Source organism: Drosophila suzukii, chromosome 3, assembly GCF_043229965.1.
Source record: "Drosophila suzukii chromosome 3, CBGP_Dsuzu_IsoJpt1.0, whole genome shotgun sequence".
In the NCBI taxonomy this organism is placed as follows: Eukaryota; Metazoa; Arthropoda; class Insecta; order Diptera; family Drosophilidae; genus Drosophila; species Drosophila suzukii.
In genome coordinates, this window is record NC_092082.1 from 76,731,057 (window position 1) to 76,754,605 (window position 23,549).

Consider the following 23,549-nt stretch of genomic DNA (forward strand, 5'->3'; position numbering starts at 1 on the left):
GCCCAAGTGCTGTATGTACAACTAGTATCTTAACCTTGAACTTGAAACACATACACGCACACACACACACGCAGGGGCAGAGAGAAGAGAGAGCGACACACTGAACGAACGGTAAGCACGCGATGCTGACGCCTCTGCCGACGTTGGCAGAGCTTTTGTGTGCCGCTCTCTCTTGCCTCTCTTCCCCTCTCTCTTTTTCCGTTGCCCATTTTGAACTGCAGCTTACGCGATGCATACGTAATATGGCGAACACCTGGGCCGAGTCATCATCTTCCTCTAACCCTATTTGGACTGTCCGTTTCGGTACCGCCCCCCCAAAAACACGAGCTCTTCTATCAACATCCCCAAATGCCATCCATACACTCTCGAATTCTGGGTTCCAAATGACGCCACGAGGCAATTAAAAGGGTGCACCGCAAGAAAACCCCATAAATAAAGGCTATTCCCGGAATTTAGATGATTTCGGAATGGGATTTATCTTGAAAGTGGATCGTTTTCATCCCAAAATGGTTCTTTAGTAATATACTTTTTATCTAAAAAAAAAATTTCTGGTTCAATAACTACGTATTGATAACTGTTGACTATTTATAGTAGTCAGCCTAGTATTGTTAACGTAAAGTGAAAAAATATATTTCACAAATCGGATAATACTTTTAAGTTTCCGACATGTTTTACTAAAATTACGCATACGCCATGTTACCAAAAAAAAATGTTTGTCCTTTTTAAAGTCAGTCTACCGAATATGCTTGTAACTACAAAAGTATTCCTTCAATTCGAATCTAAATATATCATTTAGATATTATAGCAAAGAATTATTAGAGATAAAACATTTAGGTGTACATATATACTTGGAGTTAAAGTTACTTAAAGATAAAGGAGAACTTGTTGATGAAAGCATAATACACTTTATGACCTACAGAAACTGAAAGAACACCTCTCAAAGTTTTATAATTTTTACCACCTTGATATTATAATCCCATATCTCTCATAACATCGATTCACAGACCACTTTCTAATAGATTTGCTTTCTGTGTAGCCGTGAAGATGCCTTTTCCTGCCCAGCCCCAACCTGGCTTCCGTAATTCCGAAATGAGTGTGGGCCGTGCGGAGATGGGGCGAGAGTTACGTAAACGAATTTCGAAATCCCATTTACCCACACGTATGTATGCAGATGCACACATCGATGAGCCCGTATCTGTATCTTGTGCAAACAAAAGCGGCACGCAAAGCTAAACCCAAGTCAAGTTCAGATAGAAAACACAAAAATATCGCATTGTGTAGGTTGGTTTTGCTGTGGTTTTCCACCGAGGGGCGGAGAAATTGCACTTGGATCTTGATTGACTGCATCGCATAGCTGTATTTTGAGTGCTGCCTTTCTGGGCGAACGTCAGTTTACAATTTCACAGAATTGTTTACCGCACTCGGCCGATCGTGTGTCAGTAGATAATCTGAGTCACACATATACGTACAACCTCTGTGAATTGGTTGGGGATGCATATAGAATATAGAAGCGCTGATCTGCTGATGACACGTGATGCAATCGGAAATCAACAGGCTGACTGGCTGGTCGTAAAACTAAAGACTTATCCGAACGCTCAGTAATTCTGTAAGCGGTTTAGTAATAAACACAGTTTTTATGGCCCATTAGATTGATATATTCATTTTAGATTTTAATAAGGGAATCTACTGATGATCTTTTGACCTATTTCATAGAACAAAGACCGGTATAAAATGTAGTTGCTAGCCTTGATATGCATATTTATATAGAATTTTTTAATGTTTGCAAATTCATACTGATGCTTAGAACTATTTTATTAAAGATTTTATTGTAATGCAAAGGAATTCAAGAAATGCAACAGTTTTAGATATAGTTGTAAAATTATAAGGACTTAAGTTCTAACAACGGTCGTATATGAACTTTCCTGATCTTAAAAAAGATACTATCTTTGGACCCTTGAAAGGCTTGCCAAGTATCTTGTCTCTGAATCCCTTTAAAATGTTCTCATTTGTTTATATTAAGAGCAAATCTTCTCGGCTCGCACTCTCCATTAGCGACAATTGCCAGCAAATGAGTTTCTAATTGTTGGTGGCGAGTGAAGTCATAAACAAGTTGGGAGGCTGACAAACAAAATGGCAACACACAGATATAGCCATAATAATTTAGCGCAAAGTTCCTGAGAATCATAATTCCCTTTGGCCAAATTCCGAATGGGTTTCGTTCGGTTCTACACACATATGTATATAAACGGAACTGTTTATAAGCTTTTTCGCATTTGTTTTGTTTATTTTCGCTGCTGTTGTGGCTTTTTTTTCGCGATTATGTATTTTTTCTTTGGTTGGCTTAATTTGTGTTGTTTATGTTATAAATAAGTTTTTATTTTTCTGCAAATTCCGGGCAGGGAAAACAAATGATTGGGAGAGAGATGGCCAAAACATATTGAGTGCCGTGGTGTGCGTGCGAAAGAGAGAGAGCGTATTTTTGCAAACAGGGGCGTAAGTGCGATTTTACACGGGGGATGTAAGATCTTAAGGGTTTCTTATTTATTTATAGAGTTTTAGAAACTACTAATAATATTTAGATTGGAAAAGATTGGATTTAATTTGCGAAATAAGATGAATTTTATAGAGGCGTTTAACCCTTAAAAACACTTTAACCCCTTTCCGTCGCGCCTCTGCCTGTAAAACTTAGCTTTTAGCAATTGTTGACTGTATTTTCCGCAATCACAACGTCGGTGGGTGAAAGGGAGGTTGGCGGGGGTGGCAGATTGCCTTTGATGACGCCGTCAAAAAAATGTTAACTACGACGCAATTCAGTTTACTCACATTCTGTTGTTTTCTGCCACATTTCTTTTTTGTCTGTGTGTTTGCCGATACGTTTTTTGTTCTCTAACATGCACTTTGATTGGTTTTCCCGGCTAATAAGGCGTAATTTCCAACAGGAAAGTGTTCCAAAAATAAGCACTTAATCCTTTTCAAAATTTGTTGTGATTTTACAAAGATATATTTTTGTATTTATTATTTAATGAATTATTCAATGGCTTGGTTCAAAGGCAAATGTGATCGGTTGAAGGTGCCGCTGTTTAATGTCGCCGCTTTTTTTTTGTCAGCCATGGAAAGTTCTCGCCTCTGCCGCGGCCGACGTCGACGCTGGCAGCGTTTCTATCTGCCAGAGAACACTCTCTCTTCGACGCTCTCTTTCGTCAAGTTTTTCGATTCTTCCTGTTCCTGTTTCTTGGGCCTGCTCTTGGGCAGTCTTCTTCTTTGCCCTACTGCCCCACACACCTCTCGAAAACCCGAAAAGCACATGTGACTCTCTCCGCAATGGCCTTCAAACTGGCTCGGCTCTCTCCGCGCTCGCTCTCTCTGCACTCTACCATTCTTTCATTCATTATTCTCCCTCCCCTTTCCCAGGCCATCCCTAAAATGTATCTGTATCTGCGCACTTTTTATCTGTGTTTGCAACTCACTTTTGCTTTTTGCGGATTCCTGTTTTTATTGCGACGCTTTTCTAGCCGAAGCAAAACAAAACAAAACGTTGAGAAACAATTTCAAGGGTTCGGGGGTTCGAGATCCTCATCCCTTGATCCTGGCGAAAAGCTTCACAGAGCTTTGGAAGTTCCAGCAATAATTTAGATACTCAACATATTCAGATCAATTTATAATAATTCTTAGAAAGGGTGCAAAGTTTTCCTAAAACCCTAGTTTTAGTGCAGATCTCTAGGGTTTGGCTGACGAAATTTTGAAAATTCAGGGGGGCAACAGAAATCATTTCAGCGCTAAGTCGTGTGCAATTTGTATTGATGCACATAAGAAATTTGCACTGAATGAGCACCCCCGAATATTTGTTTTAGTTTGTTAAATATTACTCACCTTTTTGATTTACAGCTCACTTGGTATTTCTCTCCCTTTGAATATTGTTTTGAGTTTTCAATTTTAATTTTCACAGACTTTTATCAAATTGGTTTTTGGAATTGTTGTTTCTTTATGTAAGAACTCACTTGTTTGGGGGCACGTATTTAAAACAGTTGTGAAATGCACTTGCATTCTCTGAAGTCCATTCTGCTCTCTATCTTTCGTTTTTTATTTCCGTGATTCTCGCAGCACACAGTAGAATGCATTTGAAAAATATATCTTTTATTTTGGGTCATATTTACCATTTTTCTTTTTATTTGACAAGCACTTCGCGTTGAGTTGAACACAATTAATTTGCAATTAATGCATTGTTATTCGCTTTGTGAGTGGGTTTGTTTTTTGGCAAATTCAATTTCGCTGTTGATGTCATTTGCGTGTCTAATTGGTAACGAATAATAGAGGAATTGTTTGCTGGCTTTTTAGGGGTATAATATGTAGTACTTGTTGTTTGCGTTTAGAATTCTTCTGGTTCCGATTGGGGATTTGCTGGGAATGGAGCGTTGTTGGCAGCTCGCCTGCCGCACTTTCAATGCCAACGCGCAGCCCATCAGAAAATGGCAGAGCCGTCGTCGTAGTCGCAGCTAAAAAGCCCGAAAGCTTCCGATGCGAAGAGAGAAGAAACGAAATCGAGCCAGTGTGGGAGAAAAGGGAAGAATGGGGCCCATAAGGGGAAGAAAGCTGCATATGTATGGGATATACGATGTATCTGTGTGGTGAAAGGAGCTGAGCGTCCCACTGCCAGAATAGAACATTCACGAATATACCCACATATATAGCATTTAAAAAGGAAACTCTGGCAAGCTCAGCTCAAGTTCAAGGATGTTATGTAATAAAGCGGGGAGAGAGCGCCAAATGAGGTGGTGGTAGTGTAAGTGCAAGTAAGCAGCTCTCTCGCAGTAACACACACATATGCAGGCGTTCCTCATCTGATCCCCTTTCGCTTTCTCACTCGCTCTCTCTATCGCCGTCTCCCTCTTGCCTACCCCCCACCACCCCCTCGTTCCCTTCTTTGGCATGTACTTGCAGTTTAAGTTGTGCAGTCTGCCCTGACGCGCCTTGTTTACTGCCATCGCCCCTGTACAGTGATAACTCGATAAGGAAGAAGGTCTACTCTGCTTTAGCCATTAGTTCCTTTGAGATATAGTGTCCTTATTTAGAACTCCTAAATATACCAAAGAGATCAGATATTGGATAGAGATTTCAATACGGGATGGATTTTTGTTTTTTCTTTCTTTATAATTCCCAACCAGTTCTCGCATTTGGTTAACACAGAATTTCTGATTATAGGGGAAAGGCTAGGATAGAGATCATTTCAAATAAGCTAAATAACTTTAAAAATCCTTAATTCTGTATTACTGGCTAAGCTGTTTCTTATAATTCCCAACTAGTTCAGTTATTGGTAAAACCAAAGTGTGTGGCTACTTTCAAAAGGATATTGGGGAACATTTATTGAAAAGAAATAATAGTTCCTATTTATCATTGACATTCTTATAGATCTTGGTTTTTGTTCTCTACCTAGAAGTATTGCTTGTTTCAGAGTGCCCACTGTATGTGCACTTAGTTCGCTGTGTATCTGCTCGGTCTGGGCTTTTCGGTTCGTATTCCGGGCCTGGGCAACGAATTGTATATAATTAGCGCATTTATTGACTAACTGCCGCTTGCAACACAAAATGTTCGTAGCAACAAAGAGTAGTGATAGAGGGAAAAACAATAATTACTTGGCTTACTGGCCTGGCCCTCCCAAGTACACGGATATTTGCTGCCATCTATACATATGACGTGTGTAGGTGGGACCTGCTAATACCTATGTACACGAAGCATGGTCATGCGATTTCGATTGACAAATGTGCGTGTGCTGCAATTCTCCACCGGCTAAGCCAGCCCCCAAAATCTCCTGCCCAACCCACACACACACACACCCCCCCTCTATAAGGTCTGATTGCATCTCTTTCTTCTGGTCTAGTTGTCTCTCTTTCTAGTAGCACAAACATTGCTGGCATTTCGATTTTAATTTCTTAATTGAATTTGTTTGGGGGCGCAAGTATTCATATGTGTGTGCTTGTGAAACCGAGAGAGAACATAGTCCGCCATGTTTGTTTAATTGTTTAATTAAATTAAATGCCCTGACTGCAACTCTTGCATACCTGGGCACTTTGTAACGGTCGCAGCAGCAGATGTATCGCTAGAATCGCTCGTAGGTGCCATAATTTCAGGTAAATATATATACCTAACGTTGCATGAATGTATCTACATATATCATCGGCTATATGCAACAGATGTTAGTGCATGTCGGGCATGTGGGGACTTTCATAACTTACCAACTCGTGCGCCGTTTTCTTATTTCTTATGTCATGCGCACCGCGGCGTTTTAAAGGGTTCTCAGATACAGATGCATGTTCAGATACAGATACAGATACACACTCGCAGATGCACTGGCGCACTCTGAAAGCTTATATAGTGGCAAATACATGTTCCTATATGTATATATATGTATGTATATAACCGCTCGCCCGATACACACACACAACCACAGCTTGCACTTCCACAGGCACAGTGACCACCAACTGTATGTACCCACTCTTTCTGTCAGTAGGGGTGGCGATTTTTTTTCGTTTGCACTGTTGGGAAATGCGAAAATTACATTACAGCTAGCGACTGAATTTCGTTACAGCTTGCAATTTCCAAAGGGAAGCGGAAAAGGTCCTAAAATACTTTAAAGAAATTATATTACCTGGCAGATAAAGAGGGAAAATGTTAGGATAGCAAGCAAAATATTTTCTTCCAAATGCCATTGCAAAATGTACTTCTTTTTAGTGTGTCAGATATTTTAGATAGCACCAAGTATGTATGTTACTTCAAAAGTACATTATCCATGAATATTCAACATTTTTTTTTTATTTTATTAATATTTTCTAGTTCGAGTACATCTTTTGTTCTGTAATGTATTTAAAAAATGTATTTTTGGGTAAGAAAAAAAAAATTTTTTTTATTATAAGCCTTTTTAAAATCTTTGGTGTAGTTTCTTCTCGTACTAAACTATGAATTTATATTTTTTAATTGTTCCAAAATTTTTTTTTTTTAATCTTAGGCTATAAATCGTCATTAGGCGTAATATCAAGTATACGTCAAGTATGACAAATTTCGCCGAAAAGGCCAATTGTGACTAAAAATACCCAAAGCTGAGCTCAGTTGCGCTCGAAATTGGTTGCTCGGCTATAAACCAGATTTAAATGCACACACGTATTTATATCCCGGACGAGTATATGAATCTATATGTATTTCGGTGTAGAATGGCGCATCTATTATAATAGAATGTGTATGCTTTGGGGAAATGTGTGGCAGAGTGGGAGGGCTACATTTCGCCAGCACTGTGTAGGCAGCTGCTGCTGCAACAGTCGCCCTTCACCCAGCACCCTTCTCTTTCCCCCTTAGCGGCGCATGACTGTAGTAGGTGACCTTGACAGTGAACTTGAAATACATGCCACAAGGATTCGCTTTGAGCGGCTCTCTCTCGCTGTCTCTCTCTCTGTGTGTTTGTGTGTGTGTGAAACGCTGTGGAATGGAACGGTGAGAGAGAAAGCTTTGGCAAAAGTGAAAATGCAACTGTGTGAGGGTGGTGAATTGGCTGTATACCCAGTATATAGCTGGCAAATGAATCATCGCTTCTTGCGACGTTTTGTCTGCAGTCGACATCTGTGAAATATGTGCCAGAAATTTCGCTTTCATGTTGCGCCTTTTGCAGGGGAAAAGCAGAAACGGAATCGGAAATAGAAAAAGAGAGAGAGGGAGAGGGAGAGAGGGAGATATGGGGTAGCTTTATGCAACGGTAAAGCTAATGGCTAGCATATGTTGAATGTTGCACTGGACGGACAAGTGTGCCAAATGAAATGACTCACATTTGCATTCCCATTCCCATTTCGATTTCGATTTCGTTCGCTATTTCGCTGGCATTCCCCTGCAACGACTTTGATATTGTGCATTCAACTTTGACATTTGGGCTCTCGTTTATGGCTCTCCTGTCGGGGGTGGATTTTATGTGTGCAGTATATGTGGCAAGCTGAACCCTCCTCAAATTGAACTTCCCCTGACGAAAGCCTTGCACATTTCCTAGAAGCTGGCTTAAAATTATTTACGGCCTGGCAACATGGCGTATGGGCAATATCTTGCCATTTTCTCCAAATACCGCTGACCCAATTCCATTTTAATACCAAAAACTAATTAATTTTCCCAGATGTTAACTCAGTTAACGGGTATCTCAAAAATGGCAACGCCAATTAATCAAAATGCATTTCAAGCATGTAAAATGTTATTTTCAAAACCAATTAACACGTACACTCACCCACAACCGCTGACACACACACCCACCTAACCTGAATAAACACAGGAAAATGCTGTTGGAAACTGTTGCTAAAATTATAAAATAGAAAACGGAAAAAAAAGATGAAACAGAAATTTGTATCTGTGCGATAATGAATACGTAGGCCAGCGGAGATGGAAAGATGCAAAAGTGGGCAGAAAACATGCGATACAAGTTGTCAGAACACGGCAAAAAATAATATGTAAATTGATTAGGAGCTTTATAAAATTCAACAAGTTGTAATTTGACTTTTAATAAGTTCTTAACAAACATTCTTAGATTCGCGTATATCAGAAAAAGGCGTCAATACTAAACTTACGATAAGATAAGATTCTAGAATATTTACTCATATCTATAACGCTAATTCCAGGAGATTTTCTTTCAATGAATAAAGAATTCAAGGGACTTATTATTATTACACACAATTATTTTTCATTATTCTTTGAATATCCATATTTATAAAGAATATCGCTTTTAATACCTGAAGAACTTTTCGCGCTGTGTAACTGCAAATGGAAATGTATCTGTAGGTACCTGTATAGCTGGGCAGGTGGATTAATCCGAGGGCAAGAGAAGCTAAGAACATGAAATTGCATTTGAAAATTAAATTATTTTCGGTAGTTTTCCATATCTGCCAAAAAGAGAGAGCGAGAGAGGGCGAGAGTGCACATCACATGAGCGAATTGTATGTATGTGTATGCGGTAACCTTGAGATTGTTAGTTGTCCGCTGGAAAGAGATGGCCTGCCTTAGAGGGTGACAGAGAGAGGGAGAGAGCAAAAGCGCGAGAGCGGGGGAAATGCAGTTTGCAAATTGCGCTTGTGTGCGTTCAAACTTTTCGCTTTGGCACATTTCTTTGCGACGTCCGGCCATCTCGCTCGCACACTCGCCATCTCTTGCTCGCCTAGCATCTTGTTTTTGTTGTTTGTTTTTCGCTTGGTGTTTGTTTTTTCCCTTTTTACTTTTTTCGCTTTTCGAGCGCAAATGCAATTCACGTTCAAGGCCATGCTATATATATATACAGCTGCGGCAACAAAAATAGCACCAGTGTGTAGGCAATTCTTCTTTGTGCTACAGAATGGTAATTTTTTGCAATATTTTTATTCTGTTTGTAAGGGTAAGTAGGGTTACATATCTATTAACTAAAATAAAAGTGGTTACGCCCACAATGCGGATGGTTTTTAAAATTTCGATACATTTATCAAAAAAGTAGCAAAGTTATGCGGCAACAAAAATAGCACCACTTAAATAAAAAACTTAAAAAACTTAAAAATAACGCGATTTGAAAATTTTTTTTGATTGAAATGTATGATTTCATACACCTTAAGGTAAAAAAATATTGTTCTAAAGCTTGGGCTGCAACAACAACAACAACAACGACCGACCTTGACGTCACTAGACACCAGAATCTTCCCTTGGCAAAATTGTTGTCTGGCTCTTTCAAAATAGCTCGAGGGCAGTTTTTTTTCTTCGGTTTTGCATTAAAAACATAGTTTTTAACATTTCTGCAAAGATTTTCGATGTGTTTTAGTTCTGGGGCTTGTAAGGTCCCCATTATACCATTTAGCTTAAGGGTTTTAAAACTTTGTACGACTTTCTGACTGATTTTTTTTTGGGTTATAACCGTGGTAAAGCTTCGGAAATAAATTAGTTTTGTATTACGAATAAAATTGCATCACAATTTCTGAGCTATCAAGGTGAACATGTTGATCCTGTATGGGTTTACATTATGATATGGTACCAACATTATAGTACGAGAATATGCCCATACCATTATACTTGCTTCACCATTATTATTCTTTGCAAATGTGAAATGGGGACTCAATTTTGGATATGTAGGTTACCTGATGTGAATTTAAAGTCTTTTTCATCTAAACATGAGCAATTTTCAGCCGCCAGACCATATAAGAGTGTTCCTTTTATTGTGGGCCTTATTTAAAACTCGCCCTTCAAATTCACCCATGCTCTGCAGTCTAGGGAGATTTTTTTTTTGGACGTCAAGCGCATAATTGATTTTTATGTACATTATATCCAACTTTTTATGTACTTACAAATATTAAAAAAAAAAAAGCGACTTGATAGGCGCCTAAAACGGGACCTACTTGCATTCATGCAAATGACTTTTTAACAGTTATGGGGTCATTGCGGCTTTCGTACTGCGTGCTATTCTTTTGTGTTCTTGTTTTAGGTAACTACTAATCATTATTTTAAAGAATTCAACGATTCAACTTAACTTATCTTTTGCATTGCCTTTATAAATTAGCTTTTTAAATGTCCTTCTATCTGTATCATTACAGCGCGCTAAATGACCCATTGGGAACACTATTTTATGCATTATTTTACCAATTCACTTAGTAGTACTTATTCTTAATACAACAAAACGAAAAACAGCCAACAAATCTGAGCAAATGAAGTTTTATACCCAAAAACCGTTAATAGTGCTATTTTTGTTGCCGCATAATTATGCTACTTTTTTCATAAATCTATCGAAGTTTTAAAAACCATTCGCATTACGCCCACAACCATTTTTACTTTAGTTAAACGATATGTAAACCTACTTACCCTTACACACAGAAGAAAAATATTGCAAAAAATGACCATTTTGTACACAAATAAAAATTGCCCACACTTTGGTGCTATTTTTGTTGCCGCAACTGTATATATATATGTGTGTGTATATATAAGTGCCCCAGTGTGAGTGTGTATCGTCAGTTGTCAACTATTTTTTCAGTACAGCCACCGATACAGATACGAAAAGCTGGCACAGATACACACACAGATACACACAAGTGCAAGTGCACACAATCAATAAATTGCAACTTCTCGGTTTTATCTCTCTTCCGTTCCCTTTTTCTATTCTTTTCACTCGCTTTTGTCTTCGCCTTATCGCCGCTTGTCTTTCCATTTCGTGTTTGTCAAACATTAAAGAAAATAAAGGGGAAAGAATATCTCTGAAGCGCATTTCCTAATAAAAATAAACAAAATTGCACAATTTAGAGAATTATTTTTCGGATTTTGGTATACACAATTCACAAGAATATTCTATTTTGAACCATGGATTGGCATGCTTTGTAATTTATTCCTTATATTTGATGGGATAAAGATAATACTGCAGAAAGTAGGTGCCCCTGAAATCGCCTTCTAAGGAATTAAATGCATAATTTTCCACCCCAATGCATCATTTATTGCACCCATGAGGGGCTAGACGGGTCATATTGCTCATCCCCCTGTATCACCTCCCTGTATTATATAAATTGCTGTCAAATGCCAATGAGAATGGCATGCAATCAAGCGTAAACTATAGAGAAATACCAATTAAGGCAGATGCTAAGACGTGTGGGCTAAGTGGAAATTTTCTTATCATAATAATGCAGCTGCCCAAAGTCATTGTAATAAGTCGATTACTGCAAGCTACGTGATATAGGTATTATTATTAATACGAATTTCTGTTTAGAACTATTAGTTTATCTAATATCTCCAATTAATTGATTTTCGTGGTTTTGCTTTGTTCAGGGATTTTAGATTTAATTAGACTTGTTGTGCCAAACAAACAATGGAAGGGGCAAAGCCATTGTGAAATTTATTAAATTCCCTTCTAGAAATTAAATAACAAGAAAGCAATAACAAAAAGACACACAACATATTAGTTGATTTTAATCCGAAGAAAAAAAAGAAAGGCTAACTTAGTAAAATGCAATTGAACTAAAGAAGCGAAGGTCCCACAAAAAATATGATTGCTCGCTGTTAAAGTCAAAAGTTCAAAGTACCGATTCAGCTAAATTCTGGTTCTGGAACTAGAATGGTTTTGGTGTTATTAAGCAGTAAAAAGTGCCTAAAAATTGATTACTTAGTACCTCAACCGCTATTTTTTTAAAACTGTCGTGTTGGAAAGATTTGAAGGTTGGGGTAGAAATCTATTGTTATACTCCTTCAGATTTTGTAGATTTTGAATGCATGGAATTTTTAGCTGTGTAATCAGTCAAAAATATATAAACCAAACAATATTTGCAGATGAAATATGAAAATATACGTATAAACCCATAGCTATTACTCTTTTCTCTTCTTTCATATGAGCAACAAGTATATTTACAATGTTTTTAAAGAGTATACAATGACTGTCATTTCTCAAAATAATGAAAAAATGTATTTTCCCCAATACAGCGAAGCAGATGCGGTAATCAATGGCAACAGCAAATCTGAGTAATATTATGGCTTGGCTTGAAAACTGAATTATTGACAGTGATGTAACTCAAAGGGGTGCAAAAGAGTACCATATGCGATTTAATATTATTTAAAAAAAATGAAATTGAGGAGCATATACAAATCTCATAATTAATTAATATTTTAGTTAAGTATACCCCTTTCAGGAGAGCGCCCATGTCCTTGGAATGTTTTTGATATAAGGCATGTAAAGAAATTGCATTTGTGTGTTAAAACTGCGTTGCACTTTATTTCAAGCGGTAATTTTAATTGCTTATTAACAAATAAAGCGAATTTCCATTGCAAATTCGCATTGGGCGTATGAAATGAATGTTTAATTGGGTATTTTACCTACTGGGCTTTGCATTTCCCCTCGGAAAATGTGTCAAGGAAATTCCTCGCTCCTTGCCATATGGAAAGCGAACACGGAAAATGTTTTAGGCAGGCGCCGTTGGAATGCAAACAACACTCGATGATGGGAAATTCTATTTGGGGGGCAAGGTCATGGCTGCGAAGAGCCGCTCTCTCTTTTTTCCTCCCATGCATATGAATTCCACTGGGGGAGGGGGAGGGGTTACAACCAACACCCAGTTTTCCGGGCGTGGACTGGGTGTGGGCGTGGTCGTGGTCGTGGGCGTGGACGTGGGAGGGGGCATGGGTGGGGGTGGGGGCATGATGCAGCAGCTTGCAAAGACATCCTGCAAAAACATTGACGTGGGCCAGCCAAGTGACCCACATGCGTCACGCCCGTCGACTTCCTGGGCTCTGCCGCCATTCAAAAGCCCTGTTCTCGGCCATGTTCTTGGCCATGTTCTCGGATTCTCGCCATCTCGCCATCTCATCTTCCTTTCCTCGATGGCTCTGCTAACTTGATGGCCACTCGCCGCTAATTGCATCCTGCGGCGATTGTCGGATGCATACGAAATGCCATTTGCACTGCAAATCATTTTGCCAGCGGACAGGATCTAATCTGCGTAAGCCGCAACAGATTTCACCAGCTGTTGGCAGATTTTATGCATTTTAAATGGGTTTCAGTTTGAAATTTGTGGGCCAAGTGAAGGCTAGCAAAGTCAGGAAGTTCCTTAGTCACTATAACCAATTTTCCATTAATAGTGGGTCTAGCTTGTAAACTCTTACTTAAGATGGTGAGGATTTCTCTTAAAGAAACATACAATTTTTTATGATTATTATATCACACGATAAATAATTTATCTAAAAATAATTTTCGACCCTTTTTTTCTTCCTAATGACAACTATAAGTAGGTATTACGTTTGAAAATTTTTTAATTATTGCCAGTTTATCAACTAACCTAAGTCTTAAGCGATAAAGGAATTAGAATGATTAGAATACAAAATTTTCTTTAAAAAAATTACTTATCTTTCTGCGTATAGCCTTTGGTGATTGCTGAACCAAATTAAATGGGTCATTTAAAAAATGTACACCAAGTATAACAACTTTTAAAGATTAAAAACCATTTTGTTCGTATAGTCTACGGAATTTTATCTAAACTATATTTATCCAAACTATATTTAGCTCATAAATATGATATTTATATCATAAATATCTGTTAAAGAAAAAATCATTCAAAATCATCAAAGAATCATCATAACCATTTTGTTCTCAACTTTAAAATTAAATACTTACTAAAAATTTTGCTTGACATTTAGTGGTATGAAGCTTATAGGTACCATCTTTTCACCAAAAATTCTAAAAATTGCGAATCTTTTAATTTTGGATTTAGATGCGTGAAAATTAAGAGTTGCCAGACCTACGAAATGCATTTTATCTGCCCTTCCGCACTTTTTCCAACCCCACAAGACCCCACCCTTGACGACCCAAAAAAGGTATGTTTGGCCACTAGGGGCGCTGTTAAAAGCTCACCTGCAAGCTCAGTCAATAAACGAACCTTTTCAAGAAGGGGTGAAAACTAAGCTTTCATACTCCACTTGCAATCAAAAGTTACCCTTGTTATATAGAGCGTTATTATAGAGGAAATGACATCTTTTCCCACCTCTAAGCTTTGGCTTAGGGCAGGTTAGGAAAGCAATCTTAACAACCACCCCCACCCTCATTACATTACGCATACGCAACGTGGGCTGCTGTTTGACAGGCAAAATCACAGCATGATTGAAAAATTGCCATTGAAATTGCTCAGCGATTTCCGCAAGTCGAGAACCGTTGTTAAAACAAATAGATGAATAAATGGACATATCGATAATCAAAGTGATACTTGACCCACCGAGTGCCATTGTCAGTTGAGTGGGATTCAAATTGAAATTGTGACAGTTTCGCTACGGGGAAAACTGACCACATGTCAATGCAAAGCAACTTCAAAGCGACGAAATGAGGGACATGGTAAAATCGCATGGGCGGGGTCGAGATTGGGAGGGGATGGGGGCTAAATGCAGGCTAATGGCAGGTAATTGAGGCAACAATTTCGCATTCGCATAACTGGCAAATGAACAAACCATTTGCTGCACTGTGTGAGCCAATTTAATTGGGCGAGAATTCGTAAGCGAAATAGTTCGTCGCATGGGGTGGAAATTGAAAACGTCATTTGAATGCCGAATGACAATTAGTATTTGCCGTTTGCCAGAGGGCAAAGGCCATCCCATCCTGCTTTCGACCAACTCACAAATCAATTGTGGCCAACACACATGTGAGAAATAGTTAATGGCCAAAGCTGAGACGTCTTTGACCCCTCAAAACAGCAATTGAACTCGGAATTTGCAATTTTGTGCACTGGGAAATTAAGTGTGTAAAAGCATTCCACTCCTTAAATATCCTACAATTCCATATTTCATTTATTTATCCCCATGGTGTGTTAAAATTAATGTAAATAATAGTTAATTACAAGCTGCTTATGAGATTTAAATATAGATTTATTAGTAATAAAAGGAAACTCAATCACTATCACACAGAGAAATTCTTTTAAATAATTTTGTTTAAGATATAAATTTCCACGAATAATATAGTAAACTCAAATAATAAACTCAAACTAAACTTTGCCACACCTAAAAAATATTTTCCATACATTTTAGAAATTTTAAAATAATGACGTTTAATATAGTTAACTTTCTTTGTTTCAAAATTTCTTTGAAAATCACTAAAAAATTTAATTTTTCTAATGTATTGAAAAAATTGTCATAAACTCAAAATTACTAGAATTCATGGTAAAAATTTATTTATTCCATATTTTATGAAAAAGTTCTTTAATTTTGTTAAATTAATTTACATTTTATTAAAAAAAAAAAATTTTCCTTAGGAGTAGATTATATTTATAATTTACATTAATTATAATTATATCCAAATTTTCTAAATTCAGATGAATTCTTTTTATGTGTATTAATTTTTCTCCCTATGTGTTTTGCATTAGTTGAGACGCCAATTAGTGCATTTATAATTCATGACGTGGGTTAATTGCTACACTTAAACCCAACTAAACGGCCGGCGATTGGGGGCTTTAGGGCCCCTAAGAGGAAACCCGAACCGTATCTCGAAAAACAGACAGCAGATAAAGTTGTTTATGATTTAACCCGAAGAGCAGAGAGCCTCTATGAATCAGTTTTAGCCACATCTTCGAGATGGTAACCACACAACGGACCAAAGAGATTTGCCAGGTAGTTCGGCTAAAATCCACGCAGGTGTTTCTGGTAGCCGGAACAGTTCTACTAACAGTGATGGTCAGCTTGCTCTGCATTGGCCTAATGACCCGGTACGAGGTGGAGCACGACGTGGCCAACGTGGCGGATGTGGACTATTGGAAGGATAAGGTGGCGCCAACGCAGAAAATCTGGTATGATAAGGGCATTGAGGAGCTCAATGAAGCGCTGAGATCTCCTAGGGATCCCTTGTATCCCAGAAACGTGAGGATATTTCTAGTACAGGGTGTTGATGCTCGAGACTTGGCTGCCTTTCGGTTTACAGCTAAGGATATTACCGAGCGAAATACCAACTTTGTTTGGGATCAGTTTCCCCATTTGGCTCGCTTGAAGAACAGCTGCAGTCAGCAGTTTCCCTGTCAAGTGGATAGAGTTTCCAGAGCACTTTGGTCGGGAATACCTTTGGATGAAGTACCTGAAAGTCAGCCAGATTGTGAAGAGTTTATCAATGGAACAGAAACCCCACTGAGTATTCTTCGCCAGGCTCAGTTGGCTGGTTTAAGAACTGGTTTTGTGACCACCCAAAGGATCACGGGATCCACAGGAGCTGCTTTGGGAAATACCTACAGCAACTACGAATGTGATGAAAGAATGCCATTGGGTTCATTAAAATCAGGATGCCAGGATATAGCCCGTCAGTTGATCACCGGTGTGACTGGAAAATCACTAAATGTAATTATTGGAGGCGGGAGGCAAATGTTGAGCACTTTGGTACCCAAAACCCGGTGGGATCCCGTGGATGAGCTTCTCTGCGAGTCCAACGATGGTCGCAATCTTCTAAAGGAGTGGAGGAACCAAAAACTCAGGGAGAGCAAAATCAAACCCATAAAATTCGATTTAGTACAGCGAACCGATGAGTTGGAGTCCCTAAATGCCAGCAGTTTTGATCATATCCTGGGCATAATGGCAAATGGAGATTTAAGGGGAAATGCAAGAGCCCCAAGTCTTAAATTAATGGTAGAGAAGTCTGTAGAAGTAATCAAAAAGCCAGGTCAGGGCTATCTACTTATAGTGGAGCAGCTTATCAAGTCAGACATGGACAAAATAAAGGAGCTGCAGCTTTTGAACGAAACTTTGGTTAGTCTTCAAGAGGATAAGGACACTCTTACTCTAGTTCTCATGACCAATGCCATCTATTCAAAACCAAGTTTGGATGTGAGTGAAGAAACGGAGACAATAAACCACCTTATGCAGACATTTAATGGAACGGAACTGGAAATCCAACAAAGATTACATCAAATGCCTTCAGATACTTTGCTTTTCGCCAGGGGTAAGTCATTTGCTTTATTATTTTTATCGTTTTTATTAACTACCTACGCTTTTTACATTTTGCAGGACCCAAATCAGCAATATTTCGTGGTGTTCGGAAGGAAACCTTTCTGGCACACGCTGTATCCCATGTCCTTAGCAGGAGTAGAAATAATGGATAACACATAATATAGGGGTTTTTTAGGTAAGAGCAAAAACACAATCTTGAGTTAGCGCACAATATTAAAATATTTAGTTGGGCAATGTCTTTAAAAAAAACTTTTTGAAATTACTTGAGTATGCTGGCCCCACAAAAGTTGTTTTTAAAAACAAATCTAAAAATGTGTCAGTTTATATAATCTTGTATGGATCAAGATGGATGTGATGATATTGCTAAAATAACCTGTATATATATTTGTTCATTTCTTTAAGAAAGACATAATATTATTTAATTTCAAAAGATATTGCTTCCGTATTCCTAAAATAAAATCCAGAACTGCAACCAATACAGCAGATACCCCAAAATAAAACATCCCAAATAAAACGCTTCCTAATCTTTTGATTGATTTATTAAACTTTAACTAGAGATTGTTGATTCAATGCTTCTAATAGTTGGTAAGTCACATGATAACATTGCCGCCGGCCTCGGCAGCAGTTGCAGTTGCATTTCCCGATGCATTTCCGGTTGCGTTGCCCCTTGCATTTCCTGTTGCTGTCGAAGGAGCCACCCAATTGAAGGCATGACCGCCGGAGGAAACCGCTGTGGCAGCTGCCACTTGTCTAGCTGTTGTTGTTGCCGCCGGCGGTCCTGTTGCACTTGTTGTTGCAGCAATTCGGGGCACTGGCCGCAGGACATTCGTATTGGGATTGGGTCATTTGACGGGCAGTGGAGGCATCAGCGTTTGGGCCACATTCGACAGTTGCCTCAGGTGATTGGCCTGCACGTACTGAAAGGCCGAGGAGCGCTCCAGATGCTGCGACAGGTAGAACTCCCCCAGCGAGTAGAAGCGACGCTGGTCGAAGGCCTGGAAGGGAAAGCCAGGAAAGCGTTGTCCACCCGCATAGTTCTTACCATTCGGGGGCGGATATATGGGCATGCCAGGTGGTGGGCGTGGCAGGGGGGGAACACCATAGGGAGTGGCAGAGGCAACTGCTTGGCCCGCCGTCTGCTGCAGCTGGACATGATCGGGCATCTGGTGGCCACCGATGGCCAACTGTTGCTGCTGGGCCTTGAAGAAGTCTAGGTTCTTGAGATTATCCAACATCTGATGGGAGGCCTGGTGCTTCTTTAGGTAAGCTTGACTGTGGGTTAAAAATAATTTAGAGGAGAAAATTCAAATTCAAATTTAAATTTAAATTAAGGATTTGATTTCTCCATTATAACCCAATTGATGTTTCGGTAAAAATTAGTTTCTCAATATCATGTTAGGCGTTTTCAAACTGAAAACTCTTAACTAGAAGTTATCTTCCAGAAGATTCAAATTAATTGATTAAGGATTTGATTTCTCCATGACAAGTTTCCCATTATAACCCAATTGATGATTCGGTAAAAATTTGTTTCTCAATATCATGTTAGGCGTTTTCAAACTGAAAACTCTTAACTAGAGGCTATCTTCCAGTTACATTTTACCGTTGCTTTTCCTCATTAGGTTTTGTAAGGCTCTGTTAGGATTATTCGTTGAAAAAATTAACATCCCATTTAGAAAAGAAGTTTGTCTATCCGAACAATTTAACTTCATGTTAACTTTTTTTGACAGATTACCAGGAGCTCAACCTGACATTGAGAAATTGATCCTAAACAAAATGTTAAGTCCCTTGAAAATATTAGGCCTTTCTAAAACATTTAACACAAGGTTTCAGTTCTATTTAATAATAAACTATGAATATTTTGTTTTGTTCCCATTTAACATTAAAAATTTCACTCACCGTCTGAAGGTCTTTCCGCAAATGTGGCAAGGATAAATGCCATCGCTGGCATCGTCGGTGCCTCCTCTTCCCGCCTCCTGGAGGAGATCACCGGCCTCAACGATTCGCTTCTTGGCGGGATTACCTGGACCGCCGGCAGGATCCGCTTTGGGCTTATGCCACCTGCGATGGGAGGCCAAGTTGGCCGGGCAATTAAAGACCTGCAAGGGGGGAAAACCTTAAGTCTCCGCCAAAATCACACATTTAAGGTCAAGCCACATACCTTCTCGCACTCGGAGCACTTGTATTCGATGTGGACGATGCGGGGACATCGGTGCTGGGCCAACATGAAGGCATCATCGTAGACAGTGCGACAGAGCTGACAGAGGTAGTCGCCAATCTTGTTGTCGATGCTGGCCAGGATGGCCTTGGCCTCCTCGGTGATTTCGACCACATTGAAAGCCGGATCAATGTCGCCTTTGCGCACCACCAGCTCCTCGTCGTCGCGCAATTTGCGGATGATGGTGCCGGACACCGGACTGATAGTCTCCTCATCGATGGCCATGTGTTTCCTTAGCTTGGATCGCTTGCGTTCGGCCTTGTGGGGACGACTGGGTGGTGGTGGTGGTGCAGGTGGGGCAGGAGGGGCAGGAGCAGTAATAGTAGCAGGAGGAGCTGGAGGAGGCGGCGGTGGAAGCCTGGGAGATCTGGTATCCCTCACCTCCACCATGGCTAACACGCCACTCAAATCCGTGTAAGTTTTCCCGCTGCTGCTCTGGACCTCCGCCAGTTCACTGACCTCCACCTCGGGTTGGGGAAAGTCCCGCTCGAAAAGCCTGGCCAGACCATCCACCGCCTGGTTGTGCAGCTCCTCATCCTCGTACAGCAATTCATTCCTCTTCAGGGCTGTGGTCTCCATTAGTTGGGCCTGCAATCTTGTGGCCGGATCCACTGCCTCATCCTCATCATCATCACTGCCCAGGACATCCACAAAGACTTCCTCCTCCTCCTCATTATTATCCTCCTCCTCACCATTATCATTATCGCTGACTTGGACCTGCAGTGTCTCATCGTCGCCCTCGTTGACTTCCTCGGTGTCCGTGGCGTACTCATTGTAGTCATGGGAACTGACAACTGTTTCATCCTCGTCCTCGGTCAGCACAATGGTCTCATCCTCCACGTAGATGGGCGAACTGACGCTCGATTGACCCGCCGGAATTTGCTCAAAGTTATTTTTCGTTCCGTGAAAATGACTTTTATTGAAGGCAGCGCCCTCAAAGCTGCTGCGTATGGAATATGGCTGATGATGTTGCTGTTGTGGTTGATGTTGCTGGTGTGTCTGATGTTGCTGGTGTGTCTGTGGCTGTTGCTGCTGCGGCTGTGGCTGTTGATGTTGCTGCTGTTGCTGCTGCTGCTGATGATGATAGAAGCTGCTGCCTGGCTGCATAGCCAAGTTCGAAGGTCCTGGAGCTGCAGGACTCGCCATGTGAGGACGCCACAGGTAATTCTCCTCGGACATTAATCTCTGGCGCTTGCGGGGTGGCGAGGGCGTCGAGGGCGGAGTAATTGGCACTACACTGGCCGCTGCCCGAAGGGAAAGATCCAAGGGGGAGATCAGCGAAATAGCCGGACGATGCTGGCCAAATTGCGGAAATGTCTCGTTGATTGCCGGTAATGCCCGGCACTCCACGAAGTGGGTGGTGGTGCTTGGGTGGCCTTGGAGCAGGCCGGGCATCTGCTGGTGCTGGCCAAGATGCTGCAGTGGCTGGGGGAGATGGGGATGGGGATGTGGATGTGGATGGGGGTGTGGATTGGGGTGCAGGGCAGGGTGCGTCGGAGGATTCATGTTCATCATTTTCTCCCTTTTCTATTGCGTTGTGTCGTCAAACGCTTGGTATTTCATTTGAAGTCCTATACTCAGTATAAGGCTTGCACAATAAAGAGAGAATTTAATATTTCGATTGGAGTTAACTGAAAGATAAATACAAATCAAGCGCAAATGTGATATTTTTAATTCATAGATACATATATTTTGAAAGTTATAGAAATATTTTATATACAAGACGTAGTTTAATATTTATTAACTCATATTGAAGTGGTTTGAAAAGTTTATAAAGGTATGAGAGCACCACTTGTTTTAAATTTCGATAGAAGGACTTTTTAAAAAAACTTTTTCTTGATATGTTGATTAAAGTGTTATCACTAAACCCGATTTCTGAATAACACAAAAATTTTTGCCATTCGGAAAACTATAGTTTCTTAATGTCCTCTTAGGTTTTATCTGACTGAAAACTCTTTACGAGAGGCAATGTTTTAGTTAAATTTGAGGGTTGACAAAAACATAACTTAAAAAAACGTTGTTCACAAAATTGTGTGATCACAGAATCTTAAAAGATTTGTCGCTCCAAAATTAAGCTCACCTTGAGAAAACTAAATTGTCTTTCCCAAAAATGCATGTTCATGTTCTCTAGAGATAATAAACTTTAAATTTAACCGAAAATTTAGAAATGGGCCATAAATAATTTTGTTGCATATAATTTAAAATACATTTGTTTAATTAAATTATAAAAGCGAATTATTTATTCCTGATATCTAAAAGTTGAGATTTCACCGAAAACTATAGAAATATCAACTTTAAAATTTAAAAAAAGTTGTATACCTGAAAAGGTGTAATAGAGTAAAGGATCTTAATTATTAATTATATTATATCTTAAAACACAACTTGATTGGAAGATTTACCTTAAGGTACTTAAATTAACACCAGTTAAAACTTTGATAATATTATTATTTCACACAACTATTATTTCAAGATCTTAGGATTTGCTACTATGAATTTTATTTAAGCAGTTCACTTGGTTTTTCTGTTTGCCAATCGATTGGTATGGCTTGTAATCCATGAAATTATATAAGTATGTCCACAACTTTGGTAATTTCCTTTTAATAAGTTTTCAAACACCTTTGCACTGCCCGAAAAGGACTTTCCCGCTAGCCGAAGGACTTAAGGATTTTCCGTGACACGCAACTGACCCGCGGCAGGCTTCAAAGAGAACTGAACGGCGGACGGTCACCTGTCGCAATGCTACGAGCTGAAATTGGGTTTGAATGCGAAGCCAATGAAAGGCAGCTCAGGGCGACCACCCACCACCCAACCACCCAACCAACCACCCAACCACCCACTGGGCACCCACATTATTGAACGGGATGTGCGGCTCTCGCTCTCTCTCCCTCTCTCTGTTGCACCTTGCGGCGGAATCCTGAGCTTCCTGCTCTGGGATTCGCCGGGCGGATGACATAGCTCGACAATCCCACCCCCGGACACCCACGCAATTTTTAAGGGCGCATGCGCAGCCCCGCCCACTGATGCAGGTCCACCAGGGGGCGCTGCATGAATGTATCATCTGTTGCTCCACTGGGGGCACGCTCATTGGCGGCATTTTCCCGGCTAACCACGCCCCCTCCAAAGTCCGGAATGGAATGTCATTGAATTGCAGATGAAGAATTTCATTGCACTGCGTTGGAGTTTTAGCCTACTTACTCCCCCACCCTGTTTTTTTGGGGGGCTTTAAAGGGGGGGCGGTTATACCTTGGGGCGTTGACAGGTGAGTGCGCCTTTTGTTGCCAGCCCCCAGGTAACTTTACTCTGCCTTCCGCTCATTCCGCACCCCCCCGGGCATCCTCATGGTCAGCGTTGTTCAGACATTTTAAGAACCAAAGGATTCTTTTTGTGGTTTTGAAAATTTAATGCAGCTCCCCTCTTGCGTGGCGAGTGAGTTTCCAAAATGGCGTCAGCTCCTGGCCAAAAAATTAAGCAAGTCGCTGGAATTTAACCAGGGCCTCGAGGAAATGAAATTAGTTACTAGAGAATTCTAATGAATAGAATAGAATGAAAATAATAGAATAATTCCAATATCTATAAACGAAAACATTTTAATAACAAGTTGTAAATACAAATCGAAATTAATAATAAATAAAATTTTAAATATATCTATGTTTTTTCAACAGATTTACCTTAAATAAATGTGAATTTATTAATATAAATTCACATTTATTTAAGGTAAATCTGTTGAAAAAACATAGATATATTTAAAATTTTATTTATTATTAATTTCGATTTGTATTTACAACTTGTTATTAAAATGTTTTCGTTTATAGATATTGGAATTATTCTATTTAAATTGATTATTTCTGTTTACTTGAAGTAAGAAATACCAATTATCATTATAGATTCTTAAGAACATTGTATCTAATTTGTATTATACAATAAT

General features: G+C 39.7%; 3 protein-coding genes across 4 annotated transcripts in view; 1 reads left to right on the plus strand and 2 right to left on the minus strand.

The window, feature by feature from the left end:
• The window catches only part of UQCR-C1 (Ubiquinol-cytochrome c reductase core protein 1), a 289,718-nt gene extending 283,274 nt beyond the window's left edge, over window positions 1-6,444 (minus strand). Inside the window, exon 1 of the mRNA XM_070996263.1 lies at window positions 6,432-6,444. The gene's annotated coding sequence lies outside the window, so the exon portion shown is untranslated. The remainder of the gene's footprint in view (window positions 1-6,431) is intronic.
• On the plus strand, window positions 5,965-17,899 carry Alp13 (Alkaline phosphatase 13). Of its 2 annotated transcripts, XM_036818205.3 has the most exons (3): window positions 5,965-6,125; window positions 15,846-17,401; window positions 17,467-17,898. In XM_036818205.3, exons 2-3 carry the CDS (start codon window positions 16,054-16,056, stop codon window positions 17,559-17,561), a joined length of 1,443 nt encoding a protein of 480 aa, XP_036674100.2. In that variant the 5' UTR covers window positions 5,965-6,125; window positions 15,846-16,053; the 3' UTR covers window positions 17,562-17,898. The 2 variants fall into 2 exon arrangements, with proteins under 2 accessions (XP_036674100.2, XP_070852363.1); XM_070996262.1 differs by lacking the exon at window positions 5,965-6,125 and having other exon boundaries at window positions 16,030-17,401; window positions 17,467-17,899.
• A 33-nt stretch (window positions 17,900-17,932) lies between these two features.
• nerfin-2 (nervous fingers 2) lies at window positions 17,933-22,322 on the minus strand. Its single transcript, XM_036818200.3, has 4 exons — window positions 22,024-22,322; window positions 19,568-21,255; window positions 19,306-19,505; window positions 17,933-18,681 (listed from the first exon to the last, which is right to left on the minus strand). Exons 2-4 carry the CDS (start codon window positions 21,137-21,139, stop codon window positions 18,252-18,254), a joined length of 2,202 nt encoding a protein of 733 aa, XP_036674095.2. The 5' UTR covers window positions 21,140-21,255; window positions 22,024-22,322; the 3' UTR covers window positions 17,933-18,251.
• Between the last annotated feature and the right edge of the window lie 1,227 nt (window positions 22,323-23,549).